The sequence below is a fragment of the Phacochoerus africanus genome, chromosome 1 (assembly GCF_016906955.1).
Source record: "Phacochoerus africanus isolate WHEZ1 chromosome 1, ROS_Pafr_v1, whole genome shotgun sequence".
Classification (NCBI taxonomy): domain Eukaryota; kingdom Metazoa; phylum Chordata; class Mammalia; order Artiodactyla; family Suidae; genus Phacochoerus; species Phacochoerus africanus.
The window spans coordinates 164,205,438-164,233,205 of record NC_062544.1 but is presented as its reverse complement, the minus strand read 5'-3'; the positions used below and the strand labels follow the sequence as shown (position 1 = coordinate 164,233,205).

Sequence of the window (27,768 nt, the reverse complement as noted above, 5' to 3'; positions counted from 1 at the left end):
AATCGGAGGAAGAGGAGAAGGAGCCAGGGACTGATGGAATCAGCACTTGGGTAGATGAAATTGCAAGTGAGAAGGATGAGAAAAGGTAGGACTCGGCACATGTGGTTACATTGAAAGAGGCAGGAGATAGGTCTCAAGGAGTCCCGTTGTATCATGCTAAGGAGGTGAAGCTTTTCCGGGCCATGAGAAACCTTCGATGGGGCTGTAGGTAGGGAAGTGTCATGAGCTAGTCAACACTGTGGAAGAACCACTCTGGCTGTGACTGGGAGTGGAAGTGGGGCAGTGAGCTGGGGGCAGTCAGCAGAGCCCCAAGACCAGTGAGGAGACTGTTGCAGCCACCCAAGGGAGAGGTCCTGGCAGCCTGATTGAGGACCACAGCTCTGGGCTGGAAAGAAGTAGATGGATAAATGGATGGTTGGATGGATGGATGAATGGATGGATGGATGGGTGGATAAGGAGATCTTCAGCAGGTGGAATAGACAAAACTTGGTGATTAATTAATTGATTGGTTGATTGACTCTGGTGGGGATGGAAGACAAAAGAGCTGAAGGTCAGACTCATGCTGAGCATGAAAGTGGATGATGGAGTCTTCTTCAGTGAGGCAGGGAGCTTAGGTGGAGGAACAGATCTTGGGGAGAAGGACACATGGTCGATTTTGGTCAGGACGACTGTGACGTGCCCTTCCTGTGTCTTGTCCTTTTCCAGAGCTTCAGGACTGAAAGGGCAAAGACAAAGGGGCATTTTTTTAAATGATTCACAAACATTCTTGAAGCTGAATGAAACAAAAAGCCAAGTCAAATTGTACCAGAGCAGCCTTGTTACTGGCACGATGTGTCACTGGCTGCTGTTGTCTGGGAGGCAGTGAATTGAGCCTCCAACACCAAGCTCCTCTGTTTAGCCCTGCAACAAAGCAGGTGTAGACAAGGGCCCTGTAAGCATCCCTCCCACCCACCCTGAGCACAGAACCTTCTGCTTCCAGCCTGTGCTACCACCAACAGCCCCACTGAAGAGACCAGCAGTTATCAAGTGGTCTCAGTCCTTCCTGAGGCTGAGGCAGGTTTACAGGCTGATGGTGGAAATCTCTCTAAGCCATTCACCAGCCCGCCCTAGCCATCCACTAACAGTGTCTGTTCTCTTGTCACTGTTTCTCATCATCTTTAGGGCCACTGTGCAGATTGGATGAGGTCAGAGGCAAGGGGTTTTAAGGTTGCTTTTGGCCAGAGAGGATCAGAGATTAAAACTGCATGGCAACTCTTGGATCTTCCAAGTTTGTTTGAAGTTCTCTACCTAATTGTCCATTCATTTTTGTCTTTAGGTTCTTGGTTCAAGGTTTATTAATATTATTCATCTTGGTCATGGTCTGAAAAGTTAAGGTGACTGCATAATGGCCCTACTGTTTCCAAGCAAAGAACAAGAAAAATGGCTTCATGCAACATGGCTGCCAAGAGGGCTTTTCTTGATAGCAGCACTGTGGCAGGAGGCAGCCCCTCTGTAGCAACGATGAAATTATCTCACCCAAAACAATCCTGTGGTCTGAAACCCCGAGCCACCAGCAGATGTATTAGTCACCCCCAAAGGCCCCTTGTTGTAATCCAGAGGGCCAACCTTTGCATGCAAAGCAAGAAATTTCCAAGTTCAAGTTTCATTTCATAAGCTGTTACAGTGACCCAAGGCCAAGGTAAACCTTTTAAAGAAAGCCTAAAAAGAATTCTTGGCCCTGAAAACACAAACAAGTAGAACCCGAACTGTATTTTTATATTTTACTCTGGAGTCCCAAGAAACCAATGAGCATTTGGATTTTATGAACTGTGATGTGTTCCTTGGTTTTTGTTATAACAGGAGTCTAGGCTTAGCTTTTTTTCCGTGCTCTCTCTGTGTATAGCTGGAATTACAATCATCATAATCAAGCATTTAAGCAAACAAAAATAATCATTTGAAAGCTATTTTCCATAAGCTCTTTAGTTCTCAAGTCACTACCATTCTGTTCAGAAGGAAATGTTCCTTTTTTTTTTCCTATTGTAGTACTTACTGTCAGCCGTGGAAGCAATGACCAGTTCTCCACATATAAAATTAATTCTATTTCAGCTTTCCTGAATAAAAACAAATCAATCAAAAGCCTAAATTTGTTTTTCTTCCAGGAAGACATTTTTGGGGGACAGGCCAGAATCCACCAAAGAAAAGCATCCTAGTGAAACTAAGTATAAGCACTTGGCATAATTCTGGCAAAACCAAACAGTTTACCCTTGGGAAATTGTTAAACTCCCCTTTGGCATTCACTTCATATGAGTTCTCCTCTCAGCCCAGGCCATTCCTAATTAAAGTGCAAAAGTCTGTAGATACGACGATTCTATAAACTAACTCACTACCATTACATCACCAGTGAAGGAGAAGGTGCTGAGCAGAAAAATGGGGAAATGATTGCCCTGGCCTGTGTGAATAGTAGCCGTGGGAATTATTCCAAACCCCAAGGGAATCGCTGCATAGTCAGCTCCTTCACTGTGTCGACAAAGAAAGTGAATTTGCAGGGATAACTCAAAACAATGGGTGATGTGCTCCTGGTTCTTCTTTCAAATCCAGTCACCTGTGAATCACAGAAATGAGACCCAAAGTCACAAGAGAAGCCAGCCATGGTGAGTGTGGGAAGAGAAGCTCCCAGAGGATAAAGAAGGGGCTAAAGAATTTTTTCCTCTGGTCCTTTAAGAGGCAGGCATCCCATCCATCCTTGGATGCCTGCCCCTTAACAGGCTATTTTTTTTTTTTGCATCATCAAATTATTCAGAGTTTGCTTTATTAACACTCTTCTAAGTTGGCAATGCAAAACTTTTGCCCAAGGTGTGAGCTGGCCAAGCCTGAGGTCAAACAGAGAATAGATAATGATATCTGATAGCCGCTCCTTCAGGTCACACCAGCTACCCACCTAGAGCTGCCTTGCTGGGCATCCCTGGGCCTCCCTTGGTTTCCAGTAGTTATTCCCCATCCTGCACCAGCCCAGCCACCAGCACAGAGAAGGGCCTGAGAGTTGGAGAATTTTGCTCACACCTCCTTTGTGAGGTCCAGATCTAGGGGAGCCACATTCTGCTTTAAGTCCTAACGAAGTGGGCTATAATGACTCAAAGGCGACCTACTTTGGCGCTGGTTTTCATGGTCAGTCAGACTCTTATTCTGAAGAGTTTGGATTTCATCAGTTATTTTCTTCCTGAGGGAAACACTGGAAGATGACATTTTATGATTACCTGAAGCCCCTGAAATCTGGGGTGATTTGTAGCTCTGCTTATATCTGGAGCTGCACCCCTAAGCTGGGAAGAAACAATGGGAGGAAAAGAATGTCAGTCCAGAGTAGGGAACAATGCAGCCCTAGCCTGAGCAGGAACTTCTATGAGGACCCAGCGAAAGGCAGGCTGGGAGCTGAAGGAGATGTCACCAGGCTGTAAGCCTCTGTTATCAGCAGGACCCCTGGGCACTGCCTGTACTGGGAATGCCTCAGCCTCCTTTCGAGATGTCGGATTTACTCTGAAGGCTCTGAATGGCATCAGGAGCCCTGTGGCTCTGCAGAAGCCAACAGACAGAGCCATAGAATGCTCCAAATCCTCAAGAAGGTGGCAGAGCCTCTATATCCATCGACACTGCACACAGGCCCAGGGCAGATCGTGGGGAGGTTTATGGAGGCCCTGACAACTCCAGGGCACACGCACGCCTTCCCTTGCAAACACTCTTAAAATCAGCCACAAAAAAAAAAAAAAAAAAAAGAGGCTCGATTAGGAGAAAATGATAACAACTCATGCTCAGTCAGCAGATGGCATATGGAATATGAAAACTCCCCAACTTCCAAAGTCTCCACTTCTTGAATGCCTTTGACCTCTCTTTTGTTGCTTGAAAGAGAAGAGAATATTTTGGTTCTGGGTACATTGCTAACCTCTGTATTCCAACCTCTCCTGGGTTCTGGGTTATGAGCCACATCTCATATTCCCTCAACTGTGTATTTCATTCCTAAAAGGTTCAAATCGCTACAGCTCATGAATGGAACCTCAAAACTGTATGTAATAGAAAGGGAGAAGGGTGAGAGAGCCCAGCTCCTTCCTCAGGATGTCTCTATTTTTCTCTCCTTCTCTTCTTTGTCCTTAAGGAACCAGGGATACGTGGGACAAATTTTAAAATTCCACCCATTGCAAAGCATCGCAGACAATGCAAAAAAGTGAAGGTCTTGGAGTTCCCAATGTGACTCAGTGGGTTAAGAACCCAACACATGTCCGTGAGGATGTGGGTTCGATCCCTGGCCTCATTCAGTGGGTTAAGGATCCAGTGTTGCTGTGAGCTGTGGTGTAGGTCACAGATGTGGCTCCGATTTGACCCGTAGTCAGGGAACTTCACATGCCATGAATGCATCCCTAAAAGGAAAATAAAAAGAGAGAAGAAGAAGAAAAGAAAAGAAAGAAAAGTGAAGGTCTTTTCTAAGAGGCACCTCTGCTGATTCTTTCTGAGGCCAGGGATGTGACATGCTGCCCTGTGCTTGAGTCAAAGTGAAGGGCTAAGGCTGGCTGTGAGCATCCCAAGTGCCCATGCTGGCTTCACCACCTCCCCGCTGTATGACCCATCTCCCTGGGTCTCAGTTTCCTCACCCAGAAAATGGGCGTAATAATAAAACTACTTCTAGAATGAAAGGAGATTGTTCATGCAAAGCACTTAACACAGAGCTGCCAGCGTACTTAGTGTTTATAAGGGCTGGACACCATTAATATTACAATTCTGAGCCAGAGGGTTGGAGAGGCACGAATTTGCTTGCTTTTGATTCTGACCCAGGTCGGATATTCAACAATGTTGAATAGAGTGTGAAATGGGAGGGTGAGAGTAGCAGGAACTCTCTGTACTGTACGGTGGAAAGGCCCATTGAGATCAGCATGTGTTTACCTTTCCTATCCTTATCTGTAGCCTCTCTACAGGCATCTCAAGGATGTTTGGAACCTCACATAGAGCCAAAGAATACAGCCATTCATATCACTCATTTCAGCAGCAGAAGATTTTACCAGGCTTAGCTGATTGATTACCCATAAATGGTCACTTGCGTGCAGGGCGGGGGAACCCCACAGAGTGTAGGCAAAGGGCAAGGACCCTCCCACCCTGGCCAAGTGGTTCCCATGGGCTTCAAGTTTTTGTCTCAACACCAAGGCCCTATTAGGTTAGGTGAAAATCTCATAAGATCTCGTTTCCTTACCAAATTCCAGTTCCTAAGATTCAGATTGAGCTAGAAATGACCTCAAAGTAATCATATTTCTGAGACGCTGCCAATATTCTTCACCAATGCCCCTGCTGAGGAGCAGAGGGGTGTGAATGAGGGAAAGTCCTCCAGCCTGCTAAATATTTAGAGAGGAATTCCTACTGAAGGTCATGGTCAATTCAGCCTTCCCAATTCCTGAGGGTGATTTCAAATTGGGTTTCAAAAAGAGTCCAAGAACCAAATCCCACAGAAATTTCTGGAGCTGGCATTAAATGAATCTTTCACAGAACTCCTAACAGCAGTTGGATATTAACAAGGAGAAAAGAACAATTATCGTTTGGGACTCCAAGTGCCACTTTATGTCACTTTAAAGAATGAATAGACTTCCAGCTCCACTCAGCTGTCTGCTCACAATTACAAAGCAATGGTAAATAATCGTGGCAAATGGAAGGTTTGATTTAGGAGAGGGAAATTGTATAACGACTCGGTGCTTTTTCTTCCTTTTCTGTGGCAAGTGGGACAGCTCCTGCCACTGGTTTGGCTTATATCCAGATCTGTGACTTACAAAAAAAAAAAAAAAAAGCCTGGAACCTTTTATTAAAGCAGGCATACCAACACACAGCAAACCTACCAAAACATTTTTTATTATTTTTACAAGGAGAGAATAATCATATCACGTGGCATGGTTTAATTTGCTCTCCGGTGGTTTTCTTTAGCCAAGGGATCATATTTGTTCACTCCAATAAAATGTCTGAATGGTTTTCATAGAAAGCACGTCTTTCCATTTTCTCAGTGCATTGGTTTCCGAGGATGCCACCTGAGCTCTGCTCCTGAGAAGATGTGTTGATATGGCAGATATGCAGGACTTCTCTCCTTCTACACCCATAATGCACTAGAAGAGGAGCCGGCAGGTTTTATGCTTGCTCTAAAAGGGGTCTGGACCCTGGGCAGGGAAGACTTTGATCTAGGGCACAAAAGCAGCTTATCCAAACATGCATTCATTTAATCTTGCAACTCAAGAGTGACAGGCCCTTCCAAAGTGGTTTGGGAGGACCAAAGGGACAGGCTTGGGATGCAGAGGAGGCACTTGCAAGTTTGCCCAAGGAGCCAGTTATCTGTGATACCTGGTCTCAGGAGACACTTTACCTCTCAGAGAGGCAGGAGGGGCCAGGTAAAGCCCTCCTCCAGTGCTTCCCAGCAAGCGAAGCTTTGTATACAGAAAAGAGAAACAGCAAACCAGAGCTGCCCTAGGGAGATCCAGACAGGCTGAAATCCATGGCTAGGGTTTTCCCACCTTTCCTTCAGTGACTGGGCCAGCACTGCTCATCCCTCACACCCTTATCCCAGAGCCTCCACCCCCCCAACCAGTGTCATTTCCCATGATTTTATTTACTGCCAAACAGATCCCAAATAAGGTTCAGGTTTCAGATAATACCCTTTCCAAAAGAATTCACATGTTAATCCAAAACCTGAAATCCTTTTCAAGTCTCAATTCAATTCAACGAATATCAGTTGAGAGGACTCATCTCTGGCTACTGAACATTAAGCTCTGCAGACACAAAAAGGAAGGAGACAATGTTCCTTCTTCAAGGAGCTCACAGTCTAAAAGGAGAAAGGATATATAGTCAAATAGTTTTTATATATTAAGTTAAATGTGATCAGAAATCTGAGTGAAAGCTGATGTAAAGCTAGACTCTGGAGCCCCTAGAAAGAAATTCTTTAGTTGGAATACAGGAATACTGATGAAGAAGAATTGAGCTGTATAGCCATTAGGATTACGTTTTGCTGCCTATAACAAAAATCCAAATAGCAATAGCTTAACCAAAATAGAAGTTTTTGACTCATGTAAAAGAAGCTCAACATTAAACAATCTATGGCTGGTAACAGAGTTCTATGATGACGTCAGTATTCCTATGGTCTTCTATCTTTCTTCTCTACTGTCCTTAGTATACGGTTTCTAGACTCAAATTTACCTCATGACCTCAAAATGGCTGCTGGAGCATCAGACAGCACATCCAAAGAAGGAAGGAAGGAAGAAAGGACAAAATTGATGTTTTCTTTGCAGAGCTTCTCTAGAAATTCTACCCAACAAACTTCTTCCATCTGCTGAGGAAATAGAACCTCTCTATTGTAAGGAAAAAAGGGAGACTGGATATTGGAATAGGTAAAGAGCAATCTATCCCACAAGCTTTCAAGAATAATTGGGCCTCCCCAAAATACAAAGTGCAGAAGGACATTCCAAGTAAAAGAAACAGCCTGCGAAGATAAAAGTCCATATAGTATTTGGTAAATATGGGAACTGTGAGTAGCCTACAAAAGACTTGCTTGTCAACCTTAGTAAATCAACCTTGTTGTTTTTTTTTTTTTTAAGTCAGTGGATTGTCTACCTCTGGGGTGTGTGTTATGGTTATTGTTGTTCATAAGGAACTCTCTTATTTGGATGGAATTTCACAAGGAACCCCTAGATGAAAAAGCTAGAAGAGAGCAGCTCTGGCTCAAGGTGGGATTTTGGAAGAGAAGAACTGTGCTTTAATAATTATAAGGTAGAGAGTGGCAGGTCCTCGGAGAAGAGTAAATAAAAGGTCAGTGGGGTTTCAGAAGCAGTGACAGATGAGCTGTGTCTGAAAAGATGTAGGATTTCCAAGGGGCAGGGTGAAAAGAAGAGCTGTTCAAATGGAGGGAATGCAAAAGCCCAGAGGATAATTGATACAGAAACAGGAATCAGTGCCCAATTTCATTTATCAGAAACTAAGGCTTGTGGAATAGTGTGGGGAATAGGGTTGGGAAGGTAAGCAGGATCAGCAGAGGACACTGAAGTTCCTCTAGCCACAGATGCAGCCACAATGGAGGACTCAGATCTCATGACTTGATAGAACAGTGGTAGAATCATGGGTTTGTACCCAACTTATTTTAATAACAAGTGGGATACACTTGTAATTTGGGCTCCCAATGCATATAGGCCGACTGATAGAACGCAGACTATGTGAGGCCTGAGTCTGGATCCATGTATATCTAAAAGGCAAAAAATCCCACAGAAGAGGTAAATCCACTACTATGGAACTAGTCCCTGGTGCCTTCCCTGCCAAAGCTATTGTGACCTAACGCTCTAGGTCTCAAAACACACAGACACTTGGTCCTTAAGTCAACAAATCACAGGAAGTTGGAACCCAGAGGAGAGATAGCACTGGTACTGGTACGTGTTCGCCTTCCTCTAAGGAGTTCTCTCTCCATCTAAACTTTGGGGCTTTCGATGTGACAAATGCTTTGGAAAAATGATTTGCAAACTGTAGGAGGCTACCCGTAGTGGGTCATAGAATCATTTCAATAACTCATGATCAGCATTTCTAAAATAATAATAATAAAAAAAATTAAAAAATAGGAAAGACTATCACATCCAAATAGGATAAACTAAAACTAACCTGTGGTAACAGTCACTTCCCACATCTCAATGGCCCCTCACACACTTTCATTTCTCTCTCACTTAGGCTGCTAAGGATGTAATGACCCTCTAGGGCAATGGTCCTCCATGTGGCAATTCAGTGATGCAGCATCTTTGATCCGAGGCTCCAACATCTCAACCTGAGGCCTCCATCAGTCACTGTAGCAGAGAAGGTGTCCACTGGAGGGTTTCTGGTTTCCTGTGTTTCAGTGAAGAAGTGATACTAGTCACTATGACCATAGCTCATGGGCCAGAATTAGTGATAGAGTCCCACCTACTTCAAAGAAGTGAATGCACCTTCTTCAAAAATGCTGATGTACCTGAGAGAGGAAGAAACCTGGATATTTGGGTATCCTAGCAACACCTAGGATAAGTGTATAGAAGACAGAACAGGATAGGATAGGATGGGATAGCATGGAGAATAGGATTAAGATTAAAAATAGCAATAGGAACAGATCCAAGTGCATCACAGAAGTATTTTTAGTTTTGTGACTGAGCAGATGCTAGGACATATACTGAGTAGCAATTGTAAAATATATTTCCAGGTAGGGGTGAGAGATGAAAAAAGAAGTTTGAAAGTGACTGCCTCCGAAAGAAAAATGTGCCTGAAGAGTAGAAAGAGATTATTTATGACACGCGACCCTGTTACACCAAAGGGCTCTCCTCTTGTGTCCTCTCAGTCAAAGAAAAAAGAGGGGGAGTTCCCATCGTGGCTCAGTGGTTAACGAATCTGATTAGGAACCATGAGGTTGTGGGTTTGATCCCTGGCCTTGCTCAGTGGGTTGGGGATCCGGCATTGCTGTGAGCTGTGGTGTAGGTCGTAGACATGGCTTAGATCTGGCGTTGCTGTGGCTGTGGCCTCGTAGGCCAGAGACTACAGCTCCGATTGGACCCCTGGCCTGGGAACCTCCATATGCCTTGGAAGAGGCCCTAGAAAAGGCAAAAAGAATAAAAATTTTTAAAAAAATAAAAAAGGAAAAAGAGTTTCTAATGTCTGCTTAAGGGGCTTCATTCCACAGCTCAAAATAACCCAGTGTCACATATCCTGTCTCCCACACACATAAAAAACTCAGTGGGTTACGACAGTTAGTGTTGCTGGTGTGTGTGTGTGTGAGAGAGAGAGAGACAGAAGGAGAGAGAGAGACAAAAAGAGAGAGATTTGTCTTCCTCTAAGAGCCACAGGGTATGCATTCTACTAAGGAGTTGACTAAATGGCCAGGAAGAGGCAGAGTCTTCAGAGTATAGGAAAGCTGGATTGGCCTCAAGGACAACCAGAGCCCAGATGATGAGATAGGGCTGCTCTAAGGTGAACTTAAAAGCCTGATGCACAACCTGAAAACATCCCCCCTCCAAGTGGTGGCTCATTCCTCTGGAGAGTGTCATTCCTGTGCCAGGAGCCTCATAGAGTAAGTGCCCCAGGGCAGAACTGCTGACGTGAAACAGTGAGCAAGGCTCCCAGCACCCTGCGTGGGGCATGGCTCCAAGAATAGAAAAGAATCTTCTGAGAGGAACTTTGCAAAAATCTTTCTCCCGGCTCCAGCAGAAGAAATATTAGGAACTCTGCAGGGCATATGAGGGGGTGTTGCATGAGTAATGACTGGGGGATATTTGAAATGTATTTCTAATACTTATAGCTCCTCAAAAGACACAGTGAAATAATAATAATATTATTAACAAATGTTAGTTGAGTGCTTACTAGGTGCCCAGATCTGTGCTAAAAAATGCATTGATTTTTAACTCACTTAAACCTCTCCCTATGAGGTCCCTTATTGTAACCGATTTCCATTTTATGGATAATGAAAATGAGGCTCAAAAGAACTTAGGAAATTTGCTTATTCACAGATAATAAGTAGCAGAGATGTGATTCAAACCCAGTCTGTCTATCTTTTTAACTACTACCCAATAAATAAGTAAATAAACAAGCCAAAGACTTGGAATTATTCAGAAGTAGCAGAAAGTAATGGGCTGAATTATTTCCCCCTAAAAAAGATATATTGAAGTCCTACCATACAATATAACCATATTTGGAAATAGGTTTATTACAGTTGTAATTTTTTTTGGCCTCCCCCCAGACAGCATGCAGAAGTCCCAGGCCAGGGATCAAACTCAAGCCACAGCTGTAACCAGAGCCACAGGGTTGACAACTCTGGATCCTTCACCCCTTAACCCACTGGGCCATGAGGGAACTCCTAGATGTAATGATTTAAAGTAAGATTAAGTTATACTGGAATAGGTTAGGTCCATAATTCAATATCACTTGTTTGCTCATAAGAAACCAGTCATGTCAAGACTCAAGGAGAACTCTGGAAGCTTGGGAAGATGGAGGTGGAATAGAGTGATGTGCCTATAAGCCAAGGAATCCCAAGGAGTTCCAACCGTAACCAGGAGCTTGGAGAGAGGCACGGGGCCACTTGACCCTCAGAGCCCTCAGAAGGAGCTGATCCTGCCAGTACCACGATCTCAGGTTCCTGGCCTCCAGACCTGGGAGACAGTACATTTCCATTATTTGTAGCCACCCAGTTTATGGTACTTTGTTAGGCAGCCCTGGGAAACAAAGATACCAGGTAATTGCCGTCTCTAAATCATTGCCTAACCAGATATAACATAGCATCCTGAGTCTTAGTAATGAGCAACTAGAGGCACAAAGAATTGGAGACTTTTGCCCAAATTGAGAAGCAGTCACAGAGCCAGAACCTCAGCCATCTGTGTTTGGTGTCTGCTGTCTTCTTCCCCATGAAAGCACTGAAAGTAGTTTCCTCTTTATCTTTGTGCTCCGAGGATCCTTCCCCATGGAGTCCACACTGAAGATGCCAGTGCAGAGGTGCCTGTTCCTTTTTCCCCAAAGGTGGAAGATGTGTACAATTATGCATCTCTGCAGGGTGCCTGCCTATGTACACATGGGGACCAGTGCCCCCGAGGCACACATTCTGCTCTGGATGTCAAGGGAAGAGGCCAGCCCCACGGGGCACTGGGTGAACCAGAGAGGGCTTGGGAAGGCCTGGCCACCTCCCTCTTTGGTGTAACCTGGGGTAACCCTGAGGTGCCAGTACCCACAAGACCACATCCAATGGGTGCCAGAGGAAGAAATCACGTTAAAATTTCCCTCCAAACCAGAGTGGAGACTTGGAACGCTGGAGCAGAGTTACCTCTCAGAATCCAATTCTCCAACCCGCCGCAAGGGGGTTGACCCATAAAGACTTCTTGTCATGATCACCAGCCTCCAACAGAGGATCTGGGTCTGGACAGCACTTCCCTAAGCACCAGAAGCCCACAAAAGGCCAGGACCCACTCCACATGAGCAACAGCAGCCTTTTCCCCCAGAACTGTTTTCTCTCCAAACAATTAGCCAAATGAAAACTTCCACGTGGAGAGAATGGATTTCACTGCATCTGATGGGCAGCAAAGATTCCTGGAAATGTAGTGATCCCATCCTGTGCCCAAAGAGAAAAAATTTAAGGACACAATAGTGGGAGGAGAAGCAACAGTAGTAAGAGTAAAAGTAGCATTATCGCGCATCACTGTTATTACTGCTATTATTCCACTGTGCAGCTCCTAGATGGGGCGCCTCCACATCCAGAGTCCTTCTGGAGATAAGATGCCATCCTGCTGTGCATCATTTAGACCAGTGGTTTTCAGGGGACTGTTAATATGTAGGCTGCTAGGCCTTCACCCAAGGGGTACAGGGGCAAGGGCCCAGAAATCTACATCTTAAGAAGCAAAAGCAATTTTGATGCGAATGAGCAGGCGACCACACTTGGAGAAACCCCAGGTTTAGACTTTCTTTTGTATTTAGACCCAAGGCAGTGGATCAGATGAACTCTCAGGTTTCCTTCAGCCTCATGATCCCAGTATTTCCCCCTGTTTATCTTGTGTTCACTTGCCCTACTTATGCTGGCTACTTTGGTATCCTACACCTGACCTCTTTCCTTTAACCTTTCTGACAAACTCCACCGCCTTTTTTCTGCCCCTAGATTGTCTCTCTGGAACCAAGGAGCCTGGTAGAATTATCTTAACATTTGATAGGTAGATCCTACAGATATCACTGATAGAGCCAACTCCCAGTACCAGTAGGGTAGCAAGCACACCATTTTATCGGCCTTTAGTTTGCCGTCGTTCTTAATACTTAATCATTCCTGACCAGAGTTTCCTAGCTCAGAACCCTGACCAGAGTTTCCTAGCTCAGGACCTCTAAGGGAGCACAGATATGAGTCAAAGCATCTGGGGACTCTCTGAAACGTCATATGAAATTGCCTGCCAATGACGAGCACATGGGCATTTTTTCAGAGATGCCGGTCCCAGGTCAGGGAAGGTTAAGAACCATCTGACCAAAGAGGCCTGGCTGTGCAATAGGAAGTCCATTTTGATAAATCTAAGCTACACTGGGTGAATTATGGGCAGTTCCTAGTTAGCTCAGGCAATTCAGACAGAGTACAATTTATAAATCTAACCAAACCACATCCTCATTGATTAGTAATGTGCTAGATACTAATCACCAGTGATAGAAGATCAAATAAAATAGAGTTTATAGAGGATTCTGGCAAGATAGCAGTGGCTTCAACACAGTCTTTCAATCTCTCCAAATTTCTACATATCAGTAGGTGGAACAATAAGATAACAAACCCAAAATCCATGAACACCTTTATAACAAAACTAGGAGCAAGTTCTTCCACAAACTCTAAATTACAAGTGAGTAGAAACAAGCCACCAATAGCACAAGTGTCCATCCAAGAGGGAAAAAGAAGCAAGAGGGGAGCATCTGACAGGCTTGAAATGAGAACTCCTCAGTGGCCAATAGCATTTCCTGGAAAGTGAAGTTGGGCCACTCTGATAAACGTCCCTAAAACTGGTGTTGGGATAAGGAGGCAGGTGTAGCTTTCTCTAAGAGGACAAGTGAACGTCCCAGGAATAGGGACTGAAGAGGCCGGAGCAGTTGAGACCCCTGAGAGCTCTCCAGATGGATCCACTAGGATTCCCTTTGGGGTCAGGGCCTTGCACTCAGGAGAAACTGCCTTGGAGTGGAATCAAAATTGAACTGCAGAGAGATGATAGTGATGAAAGGAAACCAAGGCCCGGGATCAGCTGGGGGGAGGGGGAGGGGAAACAGGGCAGGAGAGCTGAGAACACAGCCACCATGTTTACCCCTCTACAAAAACAGCAGAAGGGGGAAAACTGTGAGCCCCGCCTCATTCTATAAGTTCAGGAAAACTAACTTCACATAAAAATAAACAGCAGAAAAGAAGTCAACACCCATACAGAGTTATTATAAGGGAAAAAAGAGGCTAAGGAGTGGATGATATTCTCTACAGTGAAAATATGCCAGAAAAAAATATGCCCATAAATAGATTGAAACTATAACAAACTATATTAAAAGCAAGTTAAAAGACAGTAAGAAAATGATCCAAGACATGGAACAACAAAATAAATCAGAATCAGAAAAAAACTCTGGAGATAATTTAATATTTAAAAAAATTCATTTCAGAAATGAACAGTAATTCAGAAGGACAACAAAATCAAATAAACGCATGGATAACAGCTTAAGAGGAATAGCAGGTGAAAAGAAAGAAAAGCTTTTTAAGTTAAAAACAAATGAAAAATATTTAAAAGAGTCAAGAGAAAGTGACAAATATTGAAGATAAAGAAGATGGGGAGTTCCCGTCGTGGCGCAGTGGTTAACGAATCCGACTAGGAACCATGAGGTTGTGGGTTCGGTCCCTGCCCTTGCTCAGTGGGTTAAGGATCCGGCGTTGCCGTGAGCTGTGGTGTAGGTTGCAGACGCGGCTCGGATCCCGCGTTGCTGTGGCTCTGGCGTAGGCCGGTGGCTACAGCTCCGATTCAACCCCTAGCCTGGGAACCTCCATATGCCGCGGGAGCAGCCCAAGAAATAGCAACAACAACAACAACAACAACAAAAGACAAAAAAAAAAAAAGATGGAACATCCACAAAATAGGAATCCCTGAAAAAGAAAAGCAAAGCAGGGAAACAGAACAAGTCCTAATTCAAGAGAACTTTCCCAAAATATAGCACATTTAACACATTTGGAACTACGCATTGAAAAAGCACACTGGGTACCTGAGACTATCAACTAGAAAAAAACAACATCAGAAAAAAAATTAGTGAAATCAATGAACTTTAAAGAAGTCCTTTGGGAATCTAGAGAAAAAAAAAAACATGACTCATAAGAGAAAGAAAATTATATTTTCACTAGACTTTTCAGGAGAAACTTCTTAGGTCAAAAGAGGATACAAACATATTTAAGTAATCAAAGTATAGCCAACAATTTTATTTCTAGAAAAAAAACCCTTTCAGTATATAAAGGGCACAAACTCTTACCAATATTCAAGAACTCAGAGAATGTTCCCATGTGTCCTTCCTGAGGAATTTACTAAAGAACAAGCTTCAGACAATCAAAATGACTAGAAAGACATTGACATAAGGATATGAAGGTGAGCATGAAATACCTGTAGAGCCGAAAGTACAGAATGAGGGCCGAGAATAGAGAATGTAATGTTCTTATGTTCTGACAATGTAAATATAGCACAACTACATATAGCTGTCCTGCAGATTTTCTTTTTTTACTAAGTTAGAATAGAGAAAATATAAGCAAAAATTTTAATGTATTATGTAATTATTACGGTGGTAGTATCAGTATTATTATGACACGACTGTAAGTGCAATGCTGTTGGATGAAACAAATGAGTAATTAGGGAATATTCTAATTCTGTCATTCCCTAAGTCCTTGAGAACTGGAAATTCTTGAACTTGAGTTGGAAGGCTCCATAGGAACTCATGAGATATATAACCAATGTATTGGTGAAGCTGGTTTGCAACAGCTGGTTAGAACAGGTTCTACATCTCTGGTCCCAGCTCCACATTAATGACTTTATGTTGGTGTACTGGAATCAGCCATAATGGGAGCATTGGCACCATGGAAACTGGGAAATACAAATCTGCCTGTATTTAATAAAGTCAACAAACATTTAACAGCATCCCCACTGTACATGCAACCCTCAGTGCCCAGATTGTGCTGTTAAAATATCATTTTTCACTAAAAGAACTCAGAGAATTTTGGAGAAATAGTGGTCAGTTGAGGTCTGAAACAGGAATTGTATGAGATGAACCTATGACAACTTACACAGATGACAAGGAAGCTATTGGAGATACTGGCATCATGTCAATAGGATGCAGAAGCCAGTTTGAAGACTCCCACTGACCAAAGATGGGTCAGTTTGAGCTTCAACAGTCCTAACAGTTGCAATAAAATTCATTTAAATTCATTACTTTATAGTGATATTTAAACAAAGAATCAGTTATTTTCAGAGGGTCATAACCAATCATTATCTGGAAAACTAGTAAATAGAGGGAATAATTCAAACATTTATCTTACCTTTTCTACATTGACTGTTCCACTGAATATCCCAAAAGAACAAATGAAAAGTGTCTCTTTCTAAAAGTATTCTACCTAATAAAATAATAAGATAAAATTAGAGTTTCACCATTTGCACACCCCACTGAGCAAATAGCTACTGGTACTACACATCACTGCCACTAAAACACACAAAGAGAGACAACCAGATATCATGTGGCTTCTTTAGCCTTGCTGAAGGGATAGAACAGAGCCTGAATATTGTCCAGTTTCTAGATCCAGCTGGCAATTTGCAGGAAATACGAAGAACAGAGGAACAAACTACGCTGTACATGAATTTGTAATAAACAATTTATACCATGGAAAACTCCACAGGTCAAATGGCCCAGGTTCTTTAGCAGACAAACTGTGAAGAAAAGGATGGAGAAGGAATCTATAAATTAAAAGACATAACACAGTTTTTTAAATAGGCAAGACTAAACTGTAGTGTGCCAGAATGCCCACTTGAGTGATACAACTGTAATTAAAAACTCAAGGAAGTGATTAGTATAAAAATCAGGATAGAAGTTCCCGTCGTGGTGCAGCGGAAATGAATCTGACTAGGAACCATGAGGTTGCAGGTTTGATCCCTGACCTTGCTCAGTGGATTAAGGATCCAGCATTGTTGTGGCTGTGGCGTAGGCCAGCATCTGTAACTCTGATTGGACCCCTAGCCTGGGAACTTCCATATGCCATAGGTGTGGCCCTAAAAAGCCAAAAAAAAAAAATCAGGGTAGTAGTTACTTCTAGGGAGAGGGAGAAGTTTTGATTAGGATGAGATATCTGGAAAGAGCTTCAAGGGTGGCCAACTGTTCTGTTTCCTGGAACCTGGAAAGTTTCCTTACCTTGTACTGATCTGTTCAGATAGACATGGAATTTGTAAGTTTTGACGTATCGCTTTCTAATTTTGCAATAAAAAGTTTTATTATACATTTCTTGCTCTTAAGGAGTTAGAGTTTAAATAAGATGGTGGAGGAATTCCCATTGTGGCTCAGTGGTAACAAACCTGACTAGTATCCATGAGGACGTGGTTTGATCCCTGGCCTCACTCAGTGGGTTAAGGAACTGGCGTTCGCAGGAGCTGGGGTATAGGTTGCAGATGCGGCTCGGATCTGGCATTGCTATAACTGTAGCATAGGCCCCCGGCTACAGCTCTGATTCAACCCCTAGCCTAGGAACTTCCATATGCCGCAGGTGTGGCCCTACAAAGACAAAAAAATAATAATAATAAATAAATGAGGATGGTGGAGATGTAAACAATTAACTTCAAGACATTGTGATAAATGCTCCCAGACCGGTATGTATGCTGTGCTCTGGAACCACCACAGAGCTGAAGCAGTTCACCATGGCAGGTCTGAGGAAGCTCTTGGGAGGAAGGGATACACTAGCGTGGCCTTGAAGAGAGAGCCATTCTCCAAAAGATGTGTGAGTGGCTAAACTCAGAGACCAGCCTGAAGGGGGTTGCTCAGTGTTACCACTGAGCCACAATGGGAATTCCTCCTTGCTGGCTTATTCTGAGTAGTTCTGCTCGCCCATCAGGGTGTTTATTCTGGCATTTGCTGCTTCCTTTCTGTCCCAGCAGTTGTCTAGTGCAATTTCCCATAAAGTGGTAAAGGTTAGGATTGTCAACCAAAAGAACACATGTTCACCTGTGTATGTGACAGTTTTCTGCCTTTCTCTTGTTTGTAAACCAGAACTTCATGGATAGCTTAGGAGAAGGGGCCATCTTAACAGCTTGTTCTTGAAATAGAAGGGCCACTGTGAAGATGAGATCCCACTGCAAGTGTACAGTGCACAACTGTAAGTCCTCCCTCGAGCTGGAGAGAACAGTGATGAAACAGCTTAAATTAGAGGGCTTTAGGGAGTTCCCGATGTGGCACAGCAAGTTAAGGATCCAGCACTGGCACAGCTGTGGCATAGGTCATAGCTGCGGCTTGGATTCAATCCCTGGCCCAGGAACTTGCAAAAAAGAAAAAAGAAGAAAAAAGAAGAGGGCTTTTGGTTAGACCTTTAAAACCTCCTCCAACCTGAACCCCAAAAGGCTCAGCAGAGTAGTTCATGGCATACTTACACCAGATAACAAGACAGTAAGTATCCAATTATAAAATCCAACATCATCCAAAGGAAAGAGGGAGAACACATTCAATTTGTTAGCCCCCATTTCCTGTGAGACAAGGCACAAAGGGTATGATTTGTATATTGGAATCAAAGAGGGATGGGGTATGTCCAATCTGGGGGTATTCTATGTTCTTGGATGCTGTGTGAATAACTGTGGGGACTCGGCAAGTCAGTGATGAGTGAGACCGGGTTTCCTGCAGTAACACATGGACTTGTAGGGCAAGTTCAGCTCCCATTCCAGGATGCACTTATCCCTCCCCGCCCACCTGCCATTGATCCCTGACTATCTCTGGTGGCAAGTTAACCCTGGACTAAATGCACTCTGGAAAGGGAGGTAAGAATAGATCAAAATAGAATTGAAAAGCCATCCGAGAACACATTTCATGATCTGTAAAATGGGACTATAATACCCGCCTACAATTGTAAAGAAAAAATAAGACATATATTAGATTCCAGATATAAGTGATATCCTATGGTATTTGTCTTTCTCTTTCTGACTTACTTCACTCAATATGAGAGTCTCTAGTTCCATTCAATAAGACATATAGAAATGTTTTATACATAAAAGGATGCAGGGTGTATTCCTAAAAGATAAATGTGCTTCCCTTCTCTACACACCTCTGAATTAAGAAGTACTTTATCCTGGTAACAAAACTACTTATCAAGCCTATATACACAAACATGGGCAAATTCTTCCAATAGGCACAGTCTTCCTACACAAGCCAAGAGGAGATTCTGCATCAATCCACTCCTGGGCATAACATCATCAAGGCTGTATCTTGTTGAACCAAGCTGCTGAGCCATCCCTAGAAACAATTGGCACTAGACAGGTCTGGGTTCTGGACAAAATGAGCTTACCTATCTTCACCCTGAAAATGATGGCTTTTCTTCCTATTTCGGATTTGAATCTCATATGGAGGGCAGTACTCTGGGGAGAGACCACTGTGTGCCATACTTGCCTGATCATCAGTCACCTGGAGCATGTAGAATACAGAGCCTCTGTATTAAGTCCCAGGCCACTTCCCAGACCTGCCAAATCAGTATCTTCAAGAGGATCTTCATGATGAGGCCAGCTTAGAGAAAGCCAAGATAGAGCATAGCCCTTCAGGGTTCTGCAGTCAGGGACTTAAAGATAGTCTGCTCAGGCCGCCATAACAAAATACTAGACTGGTGGCTTAAACAGCAGAAACTGGGAGTTCCCGTTGTGGTTCACTGGGTTAAGAACCCAACATAGTGTCCATGAGGATGTAGGTTCTATCTCTGGCCTCACTCAGTGGGTTAAGGATCCAGTGTTGCTGCAAGCTCCGATGTAGTTCACAGATGCAGCTCAGATCCTGGCAGCTGCAGCTCTGATTCCACCCTCATCCTGAAAATTTCCATGTGCCGCAGGTGTGGCCATAAAAAGAAGAAGAAGAAAAAAAAAAACCAGAAACTTATTTTCTCACAGTTCTAGGGCCTGGAAGTCTGAGGTCAGGGAGCCAGCACAGTCAGGTTCTGGTGAGAAGGTTCTTCCGGGCTTGTAGACAGTCCCCATCTCGCTGTGTGCTCACGTGACCCCTTCTTTATGGACATGTGGAGAGAGAGCAAGCAAACTCTCTGGCATCCCTTCTTTTAAGGACACTAATCCCTTCATGAAGGCCCTGCCCTCACAACCTTGTCTAACCCTAAGTACCTCCCAAAAACCCCATCTCCAAATACTATCACACTGAGGCTCAGGGCTTCAACATATGAATTTGAGGAGGACATGAACATTCAGTCCACAGTAGGGGCAGTAGGGCTTACCTCCTTCGAAGCGGCAGATGTTTTTTGTGGAGCTAGATCTTTGCTTGGGGTTTTTGCCTCCCACAAATCTATGCAGGACCGTGTTACACAAGGCACAGGCATGAGCAAGCTGTGCACCCGTTGGTTTTGGCAGCTGAGAATAGACAAAGTCTGAGGATTTAAGAAATCAACATTACCACGTATTTGGGATGTTAGTTGAGTTAAGCACTAAATTTAGCTCTGGACCTGCTGATGGAAGATGCATTTTATCCTTTGGCCCCAGCTAATTGTCTTTCCTATTTCACGCATGTTAAATTCTGGGTAGGGTTCCAGTTTTTACTTACATCTCTTGAACCAAACTGCTATTCCCAAACTTATGCCCTTTAAAGATGAGAAAAGTCATTGTTTTTTTTCCCCCACAGCTTAACATTTCATCTCAATGCATTTCTAGCTTATTAGAGAAGCAAAACTAGCTGTATCAAAAATACCCAAGGAGGAATCTCTCTCTCTCTTTCCAAACATATACTAGAACCTGACAAGAAAAATAGTGCATTTTGCAAAATCGGCAGTTGGGGTTTTTTGTAGATCAAAGGAGTTTTCTTACTTTTTAATAATTTAGGTAACCCTGGAGATCCAGCCACCTTCTAGACACTGCTCAGCAATGAAGAATGCCGAAAGTCACTTATTCCTCAATTCCAAATCAGTGAGCCATTCAGATGAGACCTGTTACTCAGAGTTTCTGTCACAGAAGGAAGATGCCCATGTGGTGGAATTGTCTGGGGTCTCCAGCCCACCTCTACCAATGACTAGGTGGCTGGGCTCCATTGAGCAATTCTTTTACTCTCTCTGAGCCTGTTGCTGTCATTAATTCACAACAACTCTTTCTTGGGAGTTCCCGTCATGGCTCAGCGAAAACAGATCTGCCTAGCTTCCATGAGGACATGGGTTCAATCCCTGGCCTTGCTCAGTGGGTTGGGGATCCGGCATTGCCATAACCTGTGGTGTAGGTCACAGAATCAGCTCCGATCCCTCATTGCTGTGGCTGTGGAGTAGGCTGGCGGCTACAGCTCCAATTTGACCCCTAGGCTGGAAACCTCCATGTGCCACAGGTACAGCCCTAAAATGACAAAAAAAAAAAAAAAACAACAACTATTTCTTGAACATTTAAAATGTGCTGAGCACCACATCCATGTGAAAGGGACCTTCCTGCCCTTAAAGAAATCACTCTCTGGGGACAAGGGAGCTTTCCATTCTACAATGCAGTAGTTCATTTCTCTGTGTAGATATCTCACTAACTTAGCACATAAGACAAAAGCATGTGAGTGTATGGAAGAACAAATGAACCAGTCAGTGAGTGAAACATCAAGGTTGCTTTTTAACCACTTTATTTTATGCCGTTACTATGTGGTCTCCTTTGTCTAGTAACTGAGGCCCAAGAGGTCCATCTTCAACTTGACCTTATCCTCCAGAAAACCACATTGTTGGCTATACTCTGCCCCCTTCATTCTTCTCTTGGCTCAGTTACCCAGAAACGATCTCCATTACCTGTAGCACTGCTGAACATTCTCCTGGGTCCTAAATTCAACAAACATCCGCTGAGCTCATAATATATGGCAAGCAGCAGACAAACCAAGCCTTTGGAGAACGTAAACCCCGCTTCACTCTGCTGTGTCTGTGAATGGGGCTTACACATTCCACTCACTGCCATACATGTGTGTCATGCCTTTGACTTACAGCGACCAAGCTACCAGAACAGCCAGAATAACATCATGAATTTCCTAGAAGCATCCTAAGTCAACAAATTCTCCCCATCTCTCACCTACCAGCTGACACTGGTTCCCCCATACAACAACACTTAACCCAAATGGCTACTTGTGGAGTAGGAACAGCTTAAATTTTCTAACCACTAGCTAGCCTGTGAGTTCCAGTGTCACACCAAATGCCAGGAATGCCATTCTTTAGTCTACCCTCATATCATGTCCCCATTGTTATTTGAACAATGATTGATACACCAGTTTCTCCAGAAAGTATTGGTTAGAAATAAAATTTTAGGAGTTCCCATCATGGCTCAGCAGTAACGAAGCCAGCTAGTATCATTGAGGACTCAAGTTTGATCCCTGGCTTTGCTCAGTGGGTTGGGGATCCAGTGTTGCCATGAGCTGTGGTGTAGTTCTCAGATGTGACTTGGATCTGGCATTGCTGTGGCTGTGGTGTAGGCTGGCAGCTGTAGCTCCCACTGGACCCCTAGCCTGGGAACCTCCATATGCTGCAGATGTGGCCATAAAAAGAAATAAAAAGATAAAAAAGAAAATTTGTAATAAAATAGCATTTGAATGGCCCATGAGAGTTGAACACCACTCTTCCATGTTATTTCAATTAATATCCACAGCAGTACTTGAGGTTCACAGAGGTCAATCGCTAGGCCACAGGTCATAGGGTCAGTGAAGTGGCAGAGCTGGCAGTTGTACCCAAGTCCTTTGGGTCAAAAAGTCCCAGAGTCTGTCCAAATGGCAGCCTGTTTGGTCCAAGCCTCACATTCACAGAAAGCTACAAATTAAATCATTAAGCATCAGGTCTGATAACATGACCCATAAAAGACATACATCATCAAGATGAAAAGAAGAAAATCTTCATCACACAATTTTAATTTGGGATTTTTCCTGTGGTAACATGGTTTTGGCATTTCGGTTTTTCATATATTGAGAACCTGAACCAGTAAAGGCTGTCCAGGCCTCTCAAACTCCTAGAGATTTGACAAACTTCTTAATTTTTATTTATACAACACTGCTAAAAGTGTTGCTCACTTGCCATCACTTTTCCATCTGCAAATAAAATTGGCTGGATTTTCTTTGACTTACATTCCAGTTGTACCTATATCTTGTCCACCTCATCTTCCTAAAAAAAAAATTTTCCCTGATCTGTATGCACTGTAAACCCTACGAAGACTACACGCCCTTTCCCGAAAGTGTCCATAGCTCACCAGCAGGGGTGCAGGCTGCAAGCTTTCTCCCTGAAGAAACAGCTGGTCACACATATAATTCCTCCCTTGATAAATTACCGCCTGCTAGGGATGGTGTCTGTAGATTCAGGTAGCAAAGGGAACCTCTGGATTATTTTAAATCATCACATCTCTAGGCCTCAATTCCTTCACCCGTAAAATGAAGGGAATAGCACTCTGTAATAAAAATGAATGGAAGACCATCAAGGGCTTTCCAGAATTGCCAATAGACTTACAAGATGTCACAGGGAATGCCAGGCTCTGAACTTTAGTATCTTTCCGATCCTTCACTGAGCACAACGGCTGCGCATCTGAAAGGAAGCGTCACATTTTCCATCCGCAGTGGCAATTACAGACCCCCTTAAGTGTCTTTTCGGTTGGTCTCCTCACGTCCTAACGAGTCTATATTCGTGAGCGTCTCCTGCTTTGTCCCCACCATGGTGGCGAATAATTTGAAGCCAGAGGCAACTGGATTCCTGGCCCCTGTGTGCTGCATGCTCCCTCTGTCCCGCATGCCTGGGGCATCCGGGGATGATTCTGGCGTCCAACTGTGGGCGGGCTCCAGTAGAGCTGTGGCCACCATCTCCTCTTGTCTCAAGTGCCTGGGGGTGAGTGCACGTGTTCACAAGCCAATGTTAACTGCTTTCCATTTTTCCCCATTCCCTAGTTATTATAGCATTTCAGAAAGTTGATGAGGTGAAATAGTCTCCAGCCGAGGAAAGAATATAAAGCTTAAAAGGTGTGTCTGATGGAATGGTGAAATAATGCCCCTCCTTTCTCTTGAGGAAAAATAAATAAATAAAGCAACCTGAGGCAGCGTCTAGGGATTTCATTACTGACAGATTGGAGGAAAACATGGCTTTAGATGAACAGGTTTTTTTCCTTTTAACTTGTTAGAGCCCTTTGGGATGAAGGGAGGAGAGAGACAGGTGCTAGACAATAGAATCAACCTAGTACCAGCTTATTTACATAATTTGGTATAAAGATGCATTGATGTATGAAGTATGAAGTGATTGTGTTGAATAGTGAAACTAAAGTATTTTGGCAAAAAAAATCTCTGTTCACTACCCTGTTCTAGAATGAGTGAACATTTTATGAAATACTTCATGCGTCTTTGTAAAAATTACTGGTGGTTTAGCTGTGTGTGCAGTTTTAGGAAAACACAATCTTTTATGCTACCGTTGAAGACAATTCTTAAGAATGTGTTCTCTAAGCAGAGGAGACACTGAGTTGGGGATGGGTGGGGGGAGGGGAACATTTATCCCTCTCTCTGATGTCGGCTGGTCCAGGGGCCACCTCTCCATGATTAAAGGCTATCAGGAGGGCCGGGAAAGTGTGTGGAACAAAGATTATAAATAGCAATTTTTGCAGGCCAAATTACCTCCTAAATGAGAGAGTAGGGGATTTAAAGGTACAAATAACTGTCTCCTTCCCTGCATGCAAAGCTTTGTGCTGTGTGAGAAACTAAATCCCAACTTCCTTTTGGCAAGTGTTCCTTAACAGGCCTCACAGATATCTGAAACCAATTTTAACCCACTCTGGTCCCCCCCTGACCACAACGTTACCTGAATGGTGCGGCCCAATTTCCAGACTGCTCACCAGTCCTCAGGCCTATGGGGTGAGTAAACATCACCAGAGGGACAGGCTTGGGGACACTGAGGAGCCAGGGATCCTTGGGGCTCTTACCTCCCAGCTTGAGGAGGAAGCGTTTTTAAAATTCACTGCGCCAAGAAGCCTCTCTCTTTTTGGTTGTTGCTGATGTGGGCTCATTCTTCTTTTAAAAAACACAATTTTTTATGGTGACCAATTTTTTAACCATTAAATGAATTTAGAAAATATGAAAGAAGTAATGTGTGCTCACAAACTGCTGCATTCCGAGGTTTTGAATATTAGGCCTGTGCTTTATCGCTCAAGGGAGTGGAATAAAAAATGCTGAGAAGCAATTAGAATCATTCCCAGTAAATCAGAGTGTCAGGGATTGGAAAGGAGCAGAATCCCAGAGTTTGGAGCACCCCCGGAGGTTGTCCAGCCCACCCATCCCTCGTCTAAACAGAGAAAGAGGCATCTCAGGTGTCAGGTGTTCTCAGGGCACTACAGCCTGAGACAGTGGGTCTCAAAGCCTTAGTGTCACTTGGAAACTTGTTAGAAATGCAAAATCTCAGGCCCCACTGTAGAGCTCTGGTACAGGCCAGCGTTGGAGGCCGCTGACCTGAGCTCGCCCAGCCAGGGCTCGTGCTACAGGTAATTTTGTGTGGTCTTCCCAAAGCCAACAGAAGAAGAATAGAGATTTTAATTTTTTTTTTTAATTCTTTTCTTCAAGGGATGACCTCTCTGAGGAAAACTTTATCAGCTTGATCTAGTTCGTTTTTGCCATTACTCACTGTGGGAACTTCAAAACCATTTTTAGTCTTGTGACATTCATCCCAAGAAAACATGCTGTGAGGACATGCTTTTCAAAGAAAATATAAGAGAGGAGTTCCCATCGTGGCACAGCAGAAATGAATCCGACTAGGAACCATGAGGTTGCAGGTTCGATCCCTGACCTTGCTCAGTGGGTTAAGGATCTGGCGTTGCCATAGCTGTGGTGTAGGTCGCAGACACAGCTCGGATCTGGCGTTGCTGTGGCTGTGGTATAGGCCGGCAGCTACAGCTCCAATTAGACTCCTAGGCTGGGAAGCTCCATATGCTGTGGGTGTGGCCCTAAAAAGCAAAAAAGCAAGAAAGAAAAAGAAAATATAAGAGAAACCGCATTTAAAGAATTTTGTGATAGACAACAGTGTTACACAATCAACACTGAGAATCATTCTGGACTCTGAGGTCACAGGATTCTGCTAACTCCTAACTCCTCTCACCCAGGTTAAGTACCAATTCAAAACATCCATTGTGTATTTATTTATTTATTTGGCTATGCCCATGACATACTGAGGTTTCCAGGTTAGAGATCAAACCCACGCCACAGCAGTGGCCCGAGCCACAGCAATGACAGCACTGGATCCTTCACAGCTAGGCCACCAGGGAACTCCAAATTGCATTTTCTTTTTACTCCCTTAACCCACAGAGGCACCCAGTTAGCACATGTTCTCTTACCCAACACAGCCCTGGGGCTGTGTGATGATATAAGTCTTCAATGCTGACTCAGGGAGAGGCTCCACCACGACCTCAGAGATGGAAAAGGTCACAACTGCCCTAGTGGAAACTTCAGCCAGGACAAGACAGGGCCATTAAGAAAATGAAAACAAGCATCCTATTTTCTTTCTTCCCCTCTTTCTTTTCTTTTTTTTTCTTTTTTTTCAGGGCCACACCCACGGCATATGGAAGTTCCCAGGCTGGGAGTCTAATAGGAACTACAGCTGCTGGTCTATGCCACAGCCACAGCAACTCGGGATCCGAGCCCCGTCTGTGACCTACACCACAGCTCACGGCAATGCTGGATCCTTAACCCACTGAGCAAGGCATCCTCGTGGATACTATTTGGGTTCGTTTCCACTGAGCCTCAGTGGGAACTCCCATCCAATTTTCTTACACTATAGGACAGCTTTTGTGTTCTGCCTTTATCAGGAAGTGACCCTCTTCCTCTCTTTCCAAAATCCAGGATCACCTCAAAGAGGATGATGTTGAATGCATTGTAAATCAGGATGAACTGGCCATGAATTACCAGGAGCAAGCCACCTCACCCTGCAGTCCTCCAGCGAGGCTGGGTCTGGACCAGAAAGCTTCACCCCAGACTCCAAGCAAGGAAAACATTTATGAGGGGGACCTTGGCCTGGGAGGCTATGGACTCAAGCTTGAGCAAACTCCAGGTCAATCCCAGCTGAACTAATGGGCGTGAACAGTGCAGAGGGAGTCACAGGTAAGGCGAGGCTCATGGAGGAATACAAGCCAAGTTGGGAGGCAGCCGAGAGGAGAGGCTGGAAGATGTCTTAAGAGCATTAATTGGAGAGATTCAAAACCTTGTCGCATGTGTCCTCTAGTGCCTGCAGAAACGAGAATGTATTATCAGCCCTCTATATTATGCAACTGAACTGACGTTCCTGACAGCACCATTTTTATTAACGAACTGGGTAGGGAGGGAGGGGTGGAGAGGGGAGGGAGGCAGGAGTCTAGCTGCTGGGAGGATGAAACAGATGTGCTATGTCTGCAGGGTGTTTCTTTTCTGTGTGCAGCTCTCCAGGCCTTTCGCTCAGATTTGGGATTTTATTCCCTTCATTAGGGAGAGTTTAAAAATAAGACCAAGAGTTTCTGAGCTTAAACATGTGGCTCCTAAGCTGGAGGGAATGCCCAGTTATTCAGGAAGCGATATGTTTTATATTTTTAGAAGCTAGGCTGCCACTTGCTCTTAATGATCCAGGGCTATCTGCCCAGACAAATGCTGTTGATACCACTGTTGACGGCCTCACAGAACCCATGGCGCACAAAGGGGGCCCCCCTGTTTTCCTCATCCTTTTCAAGCTGCTGCTTCCAACGACTGAAGGAGTTGATGGCAGCTTGGGTGTGCTCTGTGCTAAATGTGGTGCCAATTTCCACCTTGGTAGGACCCCTTTTGGGGAAAGTGGGGTTCTTGTGCCATTACCATGTTTCAGCCTTCCTGTCCTCACTTGCATTCGAGTCCTTTCCTGGCTCTGTAGCAAGTCCCTCCGTCTGCTGGGCGATGAGATTCTATAGCACAGGCTCCTCACCACACGGCAGGAGTGCAGATATGCCCTGCAATTCCAACTCACACAGCAGAAAAGCAGGGCAGGAGCTAGAGGAGCAGGGCAGGGATGCCTGGGGACCACACAAAGGAGGCAAGGATGCAACATCAGGGCCCTCCTTACAGGGCTGGGTTCATGGCCCAAGG

The 27,768-nt window shown here is 44.2% G+C and overlaps 1 protein-coding gene across 2 annotated transcripts in view; it reads left to right on the top strand.

The window, feature by feature from the left end:
- Window positions 1-26,953, top strand: part of SLC9A9 (solute carrier family 9 member A9) — a 557,820-nt gene extending 530,867 nt beyond the window's left edge. For both annotated transcript variants that reach the window (XM_047784062.1, XM_047784054.1), the window contains 2 exons: window positions 24,444-24,549; window positions 26,524-26,953. In XM_047784062.1, coding sequence (XP_047640018.1) covers window positions 24,444-24,549; window positions 26,524-26,751 — 334 coding nt within the window. In that variant the 3' untranslated portion in view covers window positions 26,752-26,953. The remainder of the gene's footprint in view (window positions 1-24,443; window positions 24,550-26,523) is intronic.
- Window positions 26,954-27,768: the final 815 nt, after the last annotated feature.